Here is a 14,795-nt window from a genome sequence, read left to right on the forward strand (position 1 = left end):
TAAGGCAAAAAAAATCTATATGTATTGTGGCTGTAAAAGGGGAGTGTTCGTTGGCTCGATGCACATTGTGTTTTTCTGAATATTTAGATCAGACAGCAGCAGGACAGTCTGCCTGTGCCTCTCACTGCAGAGATGAATGTTTACTCCTCAAGGCTCTGTTTCTCTTTTTAGCTTCTTTAGGGTGACACACCACCACTCCGCCATACAGATGAGCCTCGCAGCTTTTTCCGGCGATGTTGATTTCACAGTAGTCTGCACTATCAAAACAGTGTTTGCGATTCCAGCAAATGCCTCCCAGTGTCTGTAAGAGAGGAACAAATAGAACCATTAGGAATAATTGAACACAAGCTGTGTGTGAGATGGGACATGGGAATAAGCTTTGTGTCAGTCAGTTAACATATCAATCTTTAAAACATAACCTGTCAACATTTATCAGGTGCACAGCGAGCATCCTTTATCTGAGCGGGTGTGTGACCGGGATGTGACACTGTTTAAAGAAACTTTTCTGTGCTTATTTCTGTTGTTCAGTGTCAATATAAATGAATGACCAAAATGAAAAAGAGATCAGGTCATACAACTATCCAACACATCCTAATGCACAGCAAAGACATTTTTTATTCTGATCATGAACAGTAGAGCAAAGTATAGCTCAAGGTTGGCCAAACGTGCCATGGAGAGCCAACAGTCTGCAGCTTTTTTATAACAAATGATCAGCAGGTGATTTTACTAATGAGGTCTTCCTTTCGACTTGAAACACTAATGAGAGGGAGGAGGTTTTTGGGTTGGGATGAAGACTGTTGGCACACAGTTAGCAATCTGGTAAAATGGGCAACTGTCCCAGGGCCCCCAAAGCCCCTGGTTTACTACATGTATTTTGGTTTTGGTCATTTGAATGATTGTACATTTGTACTTAAGTTCAAAGGCAGGTCATTAGTAGCTAATTTTGTGTCACAATCTAGGTTTAGGAGCTTCATTATTTAAGTTCGTACTGTGCTCACACAGCCCTTATAAAGATGTGTTGAATCAAATTACCACAAACTAACCCACGAAGGCCTTCCCTTCCTGTAAACTTACTAGAAAACCATCTGAATATGCTTACATATGCCCCACCTGTAGTTTGTAATTGGAGTAATGTCCATTTTTTAGAGCAGAATTATGCACACCAGATCCACTGTGGTTAGCTTCATTAAATTGTACACAACCACCATTAGGCTGCTGGAAAATAGCCACATAGTATTCCTAAGCTCTGGAGCTTACTCTGCTTGTCACACAAGAATGTGCTTTCCTCTCAAGAGATGTTGATCTGGACTTTCGACTCCATTACCAGCACTGTCAGTATGCACTGCTTTTAAAGGGATAAAATCAATGTCTGTGATTGTTACCAGTCTGAACCAATTCCTAACACTCCCATTGATAAGGATAATTATTGATTCCTCCTAGTTCCATCTCTGTTTCCATGTGCACCACTGGGGCACTGCAAGCCTTCACCGACACACCAAAAGTACGACAGCACTTTGCACTAATTCGATTCACTGAAGCCCAATTTCTGCGTCATATCAAATGCTGCGTGGCTTTTGTTTCACATGCACTATCCTACGCTATCTACATACCTGATGTGCTCATCTTTCTTCATAATCCTTCAAATTAACATCTGCAGTACAGACAGCCCATATGCTAATATGGATGCACAATATCAGGAACTAGAATGAAAATTCACTCCCATTATTTTCCCATTTGCTAAATTAGCATATCCATAAATTTACATCGGAATAGCACTTGTAGTGTGAATAGTTAACAATGAACTTCTACACTGAGTGAATAGTGTTTACCTGGAGAATGCTTATTGAGTCTCATCATTTTGTATTCATAAAAACATCCAAACAACATCAGAAAAATACTTGTGATTTACTGTATTTGTGACCAGTTGGATTCAGAAGACAAAATAGAAAAAATATCACTTATTCTTAAAATTGATCAAACAAAATCTCAAGTTAGACGATGTGAAGCATTTGAGATTTTATCTCTCTGGTCCTTTGATAGATTTATTGAAAACAAATAACCTTTTGCTCTAATTTGCAGTCATTTGGATAATAAAGAGACTAAACACCAAATCCCAGGTGATTTCATTTTGTTTACTGTGTACTGTTTACTATCTTTGATTCCTATAAAAGGTGACATGCAGTGGTCTCTTCCAAACAAATTCTGGCACAACAGCAACATTCCTGTCCATATAAAAGTCATGTTGAATTAAATTCAGTACATTTAATGTGATTAGAAATTACTGATCATGTTAGTCAAACCAACAGTTTTTATTGAGCTTATGGAGATAAGGTAAACCTGAAGCTTGGGAGTGGGGAGGGGATCTTTGCATTATTATTGGCCTAATAACAGAATCAGAAAAATATCCTTAAGGCTCAAGAATGGCGGCCCTAGTTCTCACTTCAGAAGTTTTTATCTCTGCCTATCAGTCGGTCTTTAATCTGTTTGTCTCTGTGTCTCTCTGGGTTACACACTGCTGCAGCTGTTGGGAAAGCCTGCTCACTTAAAAACAAACATAAACATCTGCATGCAAATGACAGCGCTATCACACACAGACACCTGTTATCAGTCTGATCTCTTAATCAGATTCCCCCGCCTCACTGGATTTCATGCCACCACGCCACAGCTGTGATAAGAAACCCGGCAGCCCACGGAGTGTGACAGGTGGATTTGAGTCACAGAGCGTTCGATCTGGCTTTGGTGCAGCCTTCAACCCTCAGGAGGAGAGGAGCCTCCCTTTTTTCCGCTCCCAGGGGCATTAAGGAGGGTTGTTGCTCATCACAAACAATTCAGAACTTCTCCTGAGAGTACGCAGCAGTCGATACTGGAGATCTCCTTTGTGCATCGCAGCGTTATTCAGTGTCTAATTATGTCATCTTTGTAGGGGAAACATCATAACTTCAGCTCACCAAGATGCTAAGACTTGGGTTTTATGTGCTGTCACATGCCAGAGCAAAGTCTTAGATGTGTACTAGTTGCTCACTTACCCCACAGCCAACAGTTGGTCTTCTGAATAAATATCCCACTGTATAATTCAGTCATCTTCCGTTCTCTGTTGTATGGATAACAGTTTCCTCCTCAGCTGTCTGCCACACTCTCCCCCCCCCCTCTCATCTCTGCCTCTGTCTCCCCCTCTTCTTCTTTTCCTTATCCATCTGCCCCGCTGCACCACGCACACAAATGAAGACAAGGCAGGACTGCACACTTGCTTTTGAGCGAGCTCTCCAACAGCAGAGAGAAACAGAGAGAGAGAGAGAAAGAGAGGAGGGGCTGTGCTAGTGGATGTCAGCAGTGATATCAAGCGTAGGGGAGAGGGGAACGGGTTGGCTGTAATTACACAGGGCTGCTGCTGCTGCAGACAGGGTGGGGGGATGAGGGGTGGGGGGGTGAGAGGGATGTGGAGGTTGTTACGGAGAACAAGCAAAGCCGCCTGTCAGACAAAAACAATGACTTCCGCCTTGCATCCCGGTGCAGAGTATGGCCAAAACAAATTATTTCAGCTGTTATGCGCTGGGAACAGAGGCAGGCGCACTCAGCTACAATGAGAGGAACCCAAATTAAGGTTCAGTCAGGGGGATTTGTATTTCTTACTAATGGTACACAGAGTACAAAGCAAGTTTATACAGTTTCCAAAATGTGAACTTTTTCTTGTCTGTTCTCCCATCCTCACTTGCTCCTGTTTCTCCAGCCCCATCCCGACTCCTTTGGTTTTGCTAGTGATGCACCCTCTAGGGTTTCATAATGCTCCATGACTGGATAGTCCTGAAACCCACAGGGGGTTGGGGGGGGAGTACTGTTTATCATGTTATATGAGCTTTTAGATGTTAACGAATTGGCATTAATGCAAGCTCACAAATTGGAAAATAAACTAGATTGCATGTTTAAACATTTGTCGTTACAAAATCCTACCCTTCAGCCTCCCTGATCAATACTCCAATTATAAAGGCCTGTTTCAAATCTGAGTGAGCGAAAGCATTATCACCATGTCAGGGTTTCCCGCAAGCTACACTGTTATATGAACTGCTTACAATATGATTTCAGCAGAGAGATGTCTTCAAGACAGAAAAGTGGCTGACAAAGCAGAGAGTTAAACAATTAGCTCTGCAGCATTGAAGGAATGTATAGTATACCCACACAAAGCGGCTCCACTAGGAGATCATGTTCTGCTGCAGATATAAAACTGTGGATTGTTTGCAACAGAGGTTTCTGTGGTAGATGTACGCCCCTTCTTTGTCAGTCACAATGATCTCTCTCATGGGATGGTATTTTGCTCAAGTTGCTCCGACATCTTTTTGATTTTTTTCTTTTTTTTGGAGGGGGAAAAAAATGACACAACAGTATGTGCTCTGTGTAAGGCCCCAGACCTACATCTGGCTGCTGTGCAAGAAGGAGAGAGCCAAAGATTTTTTTTATGTCAATTAAAAGTCAGTTCATAACCTTAAACCGAAGCGCAGACATCTGTGCAAAACAATAGGATTACTGATGTAGGAAAATAAGGAAGAACCTAACTTGACCGTTTACTGTGGATGACAGAAATGTGACAGAGAGAAAACTAAATACTGAAGAGCAACCAGCAAACTGTTATGTTTATATAATTTAATGCATTGCACCAACTGAGAGACTGACATAAAATCTTCATTCATTTTTAAATTGAATAAGGTTTGTTGAAACAATCAGACTTTATTCCAATAAGTTATTAACATTTTAAGCTACAGTGTGTCGCTATATATGCAGTTTCTCACTCACACAAACAATTATTTTGCAAACTCTCAATTGCAAAGGGAGGCAGCTGAACAGAGTTGTACTACCGTGTTACTCTAAGACGTTAAAGAATCTCTCCTTTTCTTATCAGTTTATGAATTTATTATTGTTGTAATGTAAATGTGTTAATACAACCTGGAAGAACAAGCAACCTCCTTCCTCCTTGTGTCTTCAGACTCTCTATAGAAAGAGCTTCCTCTAGGTGTTATATTTGTGGGTTTGATTTTGTTTTAACTTCTGTTCTACTTTCTAAATGACGTCACTCAAAGCCACGAACATACAATCTGCTCATTTAAACCCATATGTGTTAAGTGTTTAACTTACTGGAAGGCAGGATCATGGAACATTTTGCTTGAGGCCCCTCTACAGGCCAGAAATAATATTACTGGTTATTGTAGACAGAGCCAGGCTGTAACTTTGAATTGACTTTGGAGAACAACTTTGAAGACTAACAGGAAAAATCAAGAATCTGCATGTTTCCAGCGGGATTCCCGAATTCCCATCTCAAAGTTATTAATCAGGTTTCACACTATTATTATAAGCTGTCATTAATGATCAAACTGCTTAATGTCATACCAAAAACACACACATGGGCTACATGTGGTAGCACTAGAGCAGAATTCAGACTAAATGAGACAGCTTAAGCTATATGTTGATCTCGCTCTCTCTCTCTCTCTCTTTCTCTCTCTCTCTCTCGCTCTCTCTCTCCATCACAAACACACACAAACACATCTCAAAATGTCAGAATTCAGGATCAAAGTCAGTTATTACTTTGAGAGAGAGAGAGAGAGAGAGGCCTATGCAAAACAGAGTGGCACCTTGGCTGTGTGTGGGAAGGACACACTGTAACTCTCTGTTAGCTCCTGAAACGTGATGGCAGATACACATATTCTTCATATTCTTGTTAGAAGGTCTTCCCAGAAGGAAAAACGGAAGAAGGCCAAGAACATCCGAGCTATACACACACCTGTAACAGCAGAAAATAAGACTTCTAACTCTTTCATCTGGCATCTGGTTGCCATAAATCTAAATTCCATGCACCTGTGGAATGATTATTAAAATCATTGAAAATAGAACCGAAAGTATGTGGGAGGGAAACCTTTCTTTGCACTTAGCTGGCTGCCAAATTTACAGACGCTGAAACTCTAGTTTGCAAAGACTAGGTTTTTTTATGAGTAGACAAAGACTTTTTGAAGATAAAGGTTTCCAGACACATCAAGTGATTCACTATGAATTTAAATCTGATGCAAAATGTTCTCTTTTCACATAATGATTGACAATCTTAAATCCTGCTGTCCTTAAATTACATAATTTCAGACTGTAGCTGCTTCAAGAGGTGTGTTACTCACTTCAGCAGCTGCAAGTACAATTTAAATGAGAACATGGAGAAACTATCGACCTGCATGTTTCTCACATCACAAATATGTGTGTAGCCATTTTTTGGTGTGAGGTTGGATTTGTGATTGCTGTGTCTAAACTATTTATTTAGTGGAATATTCAAGTAATATGACTTTTATTTGAGAATATAAATATCTAAATTTACTGGCTCTAATTTTTATGTGTTTATGAATTCTTAAGTAAAAGCCCCCTAAAATATAATTTCCAGTCTTGACTATTTCATGTGTATAGAGTTTTAGATATGTTCTATAAATTTAGGTTTTGCCTAATTTGTAAACACAAACCTTCAATGAGCACATCTTACTGCAGGTCTTTAAAGAACAAGTGTCGATTAATAAAACAGTTATTTTCCATTCATCTCTCATCCTCCTTTACTTCCCACAGATAAGCCTGGTTGTCTCTACTTTGCAGTGTTTGTAATCTCCCCTAGCACACCACACACCACTGCAGATATCAGTCTGCTTGGAACGGCTCCTCCAGCTGAAACACACCCACACACGTGAAGTTGATAAGCATAACGTTTCAGAATGGAGCTGAAAAATTTAATTAACAAGAAAAAAAAAAAAATCTGTTTTCAGATTGTAGTTGATGATGTAGCAGGAGTGTGTTGATGTTGGCATGTCCAGTACACAGTAATTTACTATAGCTTTTCTCACATCGTAATAAATAGCACATGATACATCCCCATACACTAAATATTAATAGACATTATTTGAGTGATGACTGTATCCACTACAACATATATTATCCATGCTATTTTAATGTGCGTGAGCCACAGTCATGACCCAGTTTGTGTGTTTTCAAAGGTCATTTCTGTCATACCGAGGATGAATTGTAGGACGCTTCTTACATGTTACTCTTTGTGATAGACTGATTTCTAAATATAGACTGTGACTACAATAGGGTGAACGGATTGTTTTAGAAAGCAACAGTGCATCTGATTTCTCATTTGAATGCAAAACACACCGAATATATAACTTAGTTCTCAAGTAATTTCTACATTAATTTCCATTATTAATGATTTATCTATTAATTAGTGAGAGAAAATCTTGCTGGCTGCAATTTATCACTGGCTGGTTTCTCAGTGTATGCTCAGTAGTGCATGGTCCTTATTAGAATCGCAGTAAATTCTATAATCACTATAAAATCTCACACATAGCTGCCACTGAAAGACAACCTGGAATAAGCACAAAAAACAGCTTCTCTTGTATTTAATCCTGTGCCATGTTGGAAATAGTAACAAACCAAAAATATGTTGAGATCAAGGTTTTGACTTTTGGAACTCTTTTTTTCTTTTAACACCGTTGACATCTCAGGGCGTCTGTGCCTCACTGTCTTTGGACAGTGTCCCATTTTCTGTGTATAAACCTCAATTTTAGCAAAAGAAAAAGATTGATTCAGGGCTTGAGTTAAAATTTCCCTAAATTAATATCAAGAATATGTGATGAGGACAAAAAAAATATTTTTATAGCACCCTTTCATGAGCATAGCACACCAATTCTAATGAGATTTCTTTACATAATATAACACGACAATCAGATCTCTCTTGACAACCATCCAGATAAACTGCTATTAGCATCTATAACAATCAGTAGTGGGCACCTCTTGAAGTGGATAAAGATATGGTTGACATAAGCAATATCCATACAGACGTGGGTGTCAAACTATGTGTTAAGACATTTATGAACAGAGTGAAAAGAGTATCAGCAGCAGACAGCTGCAAACACATGATGACAGTTTGTCAGACAACCGTCAAAGACATTCACTGACCCAGTGCAACAACAACAAATAGTATCAGGAGTGAGTTTTCTCCTAGACTATTATCACCCAACTCTGCAGTTCCCCTCAATTGTATGGTCCGGTTTAGCATCTTTTAGCTTATTGTTTTGGGCCACTTTACTGTTTTGGTTTACTCTCACAGCTCTCATCAGCACCGTTTCCAGATGCAAGCAGTGAAAAGCTCTAAAACACACTATGTGCCACCTGCCCAGCACCCAACAGCAGACAGACGGTGATAGCCGGAGAACATAGCGGAGCGTTTTGCTACAAAAAGAGCTTCATATTTATCTCAGGAAATGGTGGAGACCAAAGACAGAACTAAAAGGAGACTTTGTCAGGTGGACTCCAAATGAATGCTTATGTTGCTCTGTATCAGCTAACACATTTACTATAGCAATTTTAATATATATTCTAATACATAATAAATAAAATGTCAGTGTCCATGGCTAGTTCAGTTGCACCAAAGTGACCAATTCATGCAATTTTAAAACGGAGACTAAATAGGTGTTTTAAAAATAAATGTGATGAAATAAAATACGTTGTCAGTATACAAAACTCCTTGGGGACCTTTAGTTTCATGGGCTTCAGGTAGCTGAATGCATGTTTATGTTTCCCTGCCTGCTGTGCATCCTTCCCACAGTTATCCTCTTTCATTTATTCAAACTGGATCAAACTGCTGCTCCCTGGGAGGAATGTGTCATGGGATATGTAGGCATGGAGGCTCTATCTGGTGCTAATGGAAGCAGCTGGTTTAAGTGGCCTATTTATGAGCACTTCATGTGAGTCATGGAGTGACTCTCCATATATATTGGCTATAGTGCAGCTAGCAACACAACAACACAGCTTCAGGTGAGTCGATGCTGTGAATGTGAGCTGAATATAATAAAAAGAGTATAATTCATTATTCTGGCACAAGAAAAAAGCAGCTGCCTCATGAAGCTGGAAATCAGCATCTCTTTTTAATGTAGTATGAAAAATTGAATGAAGACTATATCCATTAATTTATGTTTGTGTGAGTTTTCAGTACAAAGGAGCTTCATTACACAGTAAGGTAATCAGTTTCCTGTCACAAAGTCTACCTTGATCCCTAGATAATCTTACTAAGTGCTTTCAAGTCACCTAATCCCTGCACTCTTTTATTTTTCATCTTGTTCTCTCGACATTTGCTTTGGTGTGACATCAAAGAGGTGGCACTACAAACATGCTGCATTTCTTCTGCAAGTAATGGGAGATAATAGCACAAGATTACTGTCAAAACCAATTTGTCCAAGCGCAATAGAATAACTGCTGAAACTGGCCTATTACATCAGAGGCACTGCTTTGAATTACCCCTGCATACAGAAGACTGTTTTAAGGGAAACGTACACAGTACTCTTTTGTTTTGTGTATGGCATGTATGTGTAATCTACACAAAGGTCATTGTTTCACTGTGGAGAGCTGTGACAATGCATGCATGAAAACAGTCTGAAAGTGCTGTTGAATAGCAACAATGAAAGCTGAGATGAGACTAAAATGAGCACACGGGATCAGGACCCTCCATCTTGAACCCATCTGAATCATCACTTTATTTCCTCCCACATTTATGACACTTGACAGTTTCTGTTTCAGTTACCTTGCAACAGGGTCAGTTTGCTTGACCATGTGACATGCTGGGCAACCTGCAGTGAGGAGGGGAAATGTTCTATAATTAGTTGGGGGATATACGATGACATATCAAACCTCAGGAAAATTTCCCAGCAAGGCAAGTTGTAGTTTAAGGTTCAGGAAGGTGTCTAAGTGAGCTAGGCTGGGGAGGGAAATCAGTTTTTTCTGTTTTTGTAAATCATTCTAAATGTGCATTGAATACTCATTTTAAACATAATTAAAAGATGAAAAAGAGGGGAGAAACAATGTGGCACTAGTCAGATAACAAGACAGCAGGGATAGCCTAATTCTGTCATAAGGACGTTTCCAAGAATCTGAGAGAACTTGTGTTTAGTACGTTGTTAAAGGAGCACTTCAACAATTTAGTTTCAGAGACAGATTTGAAAAAGAACGATAAAAACTGAAGCAGCAAAGGCCAAGATACTCTGATTGTCGATCGCAAGTATGAGTCACGAGCCAAATAGCCAATTTTGAGATAAACCTACTGATTTTACTGTTTTTTTTCCTTTAAAGGTCCAGTGTGTCACATTTAGAAGGATCTACTGGCAGAAATGGACTATAGTATTCATAGGTATGTTCTCATTAGTGTATCACCTGAAAATAAGAATCATGTTTTTGTTACCTTAAAATTAGTCGTTTTTATAACAAAAGGAGCAGGTCTATGGAGCCATGTTGAATTGCAATGTTTCTACAGTAGCCCAAAGCGGACAAACCAAACACTGTATGTATGCTGACTGTTCACACTGGAATATATTCAAACATACATCTTCTCTGTATCACATGGCTGTATTGATCACAGCAAGCTCCGACACAGCGCTGTGGAGATATGTCTGACTACTCCAGACTAATTACTGTGCAAGCTACCATTAAAATAGCTTAATGTATTATTTTCAGGCAAATTAACGTAAAAAAAGGGGGAGAGAGGGGCACCAAAGGCTATTGTTTGTGGTTGGTTAGCTACCATCGCTGGTTCTTCTGTAACTGTCAATTTTAAAAGTTTGACCACTCCATCAATCTTTGTAAAACTGCAGATATTCACAATCCAGATAATCATTAACCAGTCAGAAGAGACGCAATGCATTGTGGGGCAGTTGAGTATGTGCAGTAAACGCACTACATACTCAATTTGACGTCATACTTAGTATGAATAGTACGTTAGGATGTGAGTTCAAACACAGCCAGGGTCTTTCACAAGATCCGTGACCACTATAGTTTTTCCTACACACTTGGAAGGCGAGTGGTATTCAGTTGGTTGTGATCTGCTAGATGCCACTTAATCATACACACTGGTCCTTTAAGGGATGAGGTTAAATGCTAAAACTCATTGTAACAGTAGCACAAGTGGTGAAGAATAACAAAGAAGTGAAATAACTCTAATATACTAATATCCTACCAAAGGTTGCCAACATCGGTTAACATTAGCCACCATATGCTACTGGTCTTACCAGGCCACGTATGGCTGTAGCAGGAATACCCCTGACTGGCATTCTTCAATGTTAAGTTATGATTCTTTTAAGAACAGCTCGAGGGCTACAGATTAAAACTTCTCTTGCGTGAACCTGGAATATATTTGTTTGTATGCAGGTCAACAGTGAGTTCCTCCAGGTTTTACTTGCAGTTGCTGAACTATAACTGACACACTTCTCAGTGCAACTAAAGTCTCAAACGATGTAATCTAAGGATAGCAGGATTTAAGATTGTCATTCTTTTTATCTGTCATTTCCTCTTTTAAAGGTTATGTAGTATCACTTTAAAAAGCTTCATTCAGGGCCACAGATGATATTATACAGTTCATAGAACAGTTTTTACAGCCTGAGCAGCACTTGTTGCAACAAGTAAACTGATATTCATATGTAAAATCAGTTGAGGTTCCCTTTTACAGTAAAACAGGAATCATAGAACAAATTAATGAAGAGTTATCAAAATATTGTATGTTCTCTGTTGTTGTAGATGAAAAAGTTGCACTGTACATAAAAATTATTTTATTATTATGACCAATGACAGACACATTATGATAATAATAATGAATATAAATGTTGTAACACAAGATATCAAAGGCATTACTAAATATTTCTAATAAAGCTTAAGAACATCAGAGTATTAAGAAATAAAGTGTTATTATTGTTTTTGCAAGATCATTTATCAAGTCCTCTTGTTAACAGACTTTGGTATTGTTATGCATAAAGACTGATTATTATCATCTTTGTAGTGCTAGCAACATTTTGAGAAAAACACAATAGTGAAAATATATTGGGGTCACAGCTTAACAAATGTGTGCTTTAAACCATGGATTCCCTATACACGTTTGTAGAAAGCTGCCTTTTTAATTGAAAGCATGATCAACATTAACACTGAAATGTACACATTCACCAGATGTAATAGTCCTTGATTGTCCATATAAAGAGCAGTAGACATGAGGAGAAGTGACAAAGTAAACATGAGTGGAGTCTTTTTACAGGCAGATGGTACATTATGAACCAACCACCTGAGCCCATCCGACATCGGTCGTCTGTTCAAGTGTCTTATTTCTCTTCTCTCCCTCTCTCCACTTCCACAGCACTAAAAATCAATCTGGAACACAAACAGAGGTACATTAAACAAAGGACTCTCACATTAAGGAACATCTTTTAGATTTCATGTAGCTGTTTACTTTTACAGAATGATTTAGATATTTTGTCTTGTATAATAATACACAGTATCATACAGATTTCATATGCTATTTTATACTGTTTTCTACCACAGTCTCTTCCATTACTGTGCTGCATCATGTGTCACACTGGCAGATTTGATGCAATTATACTGCCTGGCTTTATATGGAACCCCAAAGTGATCAATATTAAATAAATAAATGAGTCATTACGAAATAAAGGGTCATATCAAAAGAGATTTGTGTATAAATGAAACAATAATTTGTGAAATAATTTAAGAAATTGTTGTACCCAACTCATTATTATGAGTTGTTATTACATCTCTTGTTTTCACAATATTAATGCTAACACAAACTCTTCACGTTGATGCTGAGTGATAGTCCACGCTGGCCTTGTTTGTTAGCCAGCTAGGTAGGATGATCAACCATATTAAGGCTTAAAAACTAAAGGTTTGGTTACTGTGACTGTGTTTATTATATACAGCAGCAGTGATAGTTGATTCAAAAATAACAGGCTTAATCTGGTAGCTGTTGTTGAGCTTGCCCAAGAGGCAGAGGCACTGGTTGGCTGAAAGGTGAAAGGACTGTTCACAACATCACTGACATAAAATGTTACATGAAATTTTTGAAAAATGGCATTATGAAATTAAAGTGTCTATAATTCAACATATGTATATATATATATATATATATATATATATATATATATATATATATATATATATATATATATAATGTATATATAAGTTTTTATTTGTAACAGCTATGGTGCTCCATAGCTTTGCACCGCAAAGGGAAATTGTGGAGTCTTTATAATTAAACATACAATATCCCTTGAACAGAGTTGGAACAGGCAAATAATACTTTTGATTATGGTCTTTTTTTCACAATAAATGTACAGGTATGTAGAAGGTATCAGATTGATTTCACCATTACATTGTGATTTTCAAACCCACCATAAATGACACCTTGGATTAGGTGTGTAGTATGTGTATAGATAGAATCTTCTATCCCATTTAATGTAATTTTATATCACAGTAGTGATGTATTATGATATGGTACATTTTCTGAACATCCAATTTAGAGGCCATTTATAGATAACCACATAGTAATGGCCACAGAATATCGCCCAGCCCTCGATGTGTGTCTTACAGTGGTAAAATGAACGATGCAGGTGATAGCGATGACGAGAAGGCCGATGATGATGGAGGCAACAGCAACATAGAGAGCGTTCCTGCCCAGCCGCCACGACCCATCATAGTCACCATGGTAATAGCTGTTCCTTGACTGAGAATAGGACATAAAACCCTGTCATTTGAGGATTTTAAGTGAGATCAGTCATTCTAGAGAAAGACAGTTGAGTGTTGAGTCTCATTTCGTATGCCAGGTCGTCAAATACTGATCATCTGACCTGGTTTAACTGTATTCTTTATGTTGGTAAAGCAACACTAAGCAGACGGATTAGCAGTCTGGTGAGAAGTTAGAAAGTTTATATCACATGTTGCAACATTTTCATTTCATTTTCCAACATGGAAGACCAAGTGGGTTTGTTTGACAGGCAGAACAGGTGTGTGTGACTGGGTTACATCTTTAGTGTCCAACATGTTGACTCACAACACAACATGTCAGAACGCTGTGTAACTGAAACACATTAAACACCCCACAGAGAGAACATGTTTCTTTCTCTCTTCTCTTCTTCTTATCTTAATGGTGTAGTAGTACATCTGCAAATGCGATTATATGTACATACATGCCATGCTCAGTCCATGCTCACCATGATAGAGAAGACCAGGGCCACAATGTTGACAGGGTATGCAGGACAAAAGCAGGTGAAAATCGTCAAACAAAGGTAGCTACGGAGTGGAGGTGGCGGTTCCTGTTCCTCCATAGAACCACAGTCAAAACATACGCTCCCACTCAGGGAACTTTTCACTTGCGAATTAAGAACTCCAAGAGCCATTGTACCTCGCAGCACAGTCAGGGGGTGAAAACACCCAAATTAGAAAGGATTAAAAGTTACAAATAAGCAGAACCTGATAGTCAACATGAAGAGTTGAATTCTCACTTTTAACTAGAAACCAGAAGTTGAAAAGCCTGATATGTTGTATGTTGGTAGTCCTCTTTCAAAGCTGGAAAAAAGAAATGAAGATTGTGGGAATAGAAGGAGCAGGAGAGAGGAGGGACAGGATCACTAACCCTGCTGGCCTCCATCCAGGACACTGCCCTGTGTGAGGGATCAGACTCTGTTTACTGGCACCTCATAGAAACACACAACATGCTGATACATGGAAATGATCCCTGTTGAAAGTTAAGTGCTGTGTAACGTGTTAGAATGTTGTTAACACAGTACACCATTTACCGTACACCAGGATTGTGCTGTACCATGCACCTCTCTCTTCTTGTTTGACTGCAGCTGTCACAGTTTAGTTTAAAACAAATGAAAAAACTCATCTCCCTCTTCATTCAGAGTATGTTTAATGTCATTGTAGCTGTTCACTCTTTAAACCTGGCATATGGATTAACATGT

General features: G+C 38.7%; 1 protein-coding gene across 1 annotated transcript; it reads right to left on the bottom strand.

Moving 5' to 3' along the window:
• Positions 1 to 11,586: 11,586 nt before the first annotated feature.
• Positions 11,587 to 14,496, bottom strand: LOC127371294 (transmembrane protein 233-like). Its single transcript, XM_051414015.1, has 3 exons — positions 14,043 to 14,496; positions 13,421 to 13,555; positions 11,587 to 12,192 (listed from the first exon to the last, which is right to left on the bottom strand). Exons 1-3 carry the CDS (start codon positions 14,226 to 14,228, stop codon positions 12,181 to 12,183), a joined length of 333 nt encoding a protein of 110 aa, XP_051269975.1. The 5' UTR covers positions 14,229 to 14,496; the 3' UTR covers positions 11,587 to 12,180.
• Positions 14,497 to 14,795: the final 299 nt, after the last annotated feature.

The sequence above is a fragment of the Dicentrarchus labrax genome, unplaced genomic scaffold (genome assembly GCF_905237075.1).
Source record: "Dicentrarchus labrax unplaced genomic scaffold, dlabrax2021, whole genome shotgun sequence".
NCBI lineage: Eukaryota > Metazoa > Chordata > Actinopteri > Moronidae > Dicentrarchus > Dicentrarchus labrax.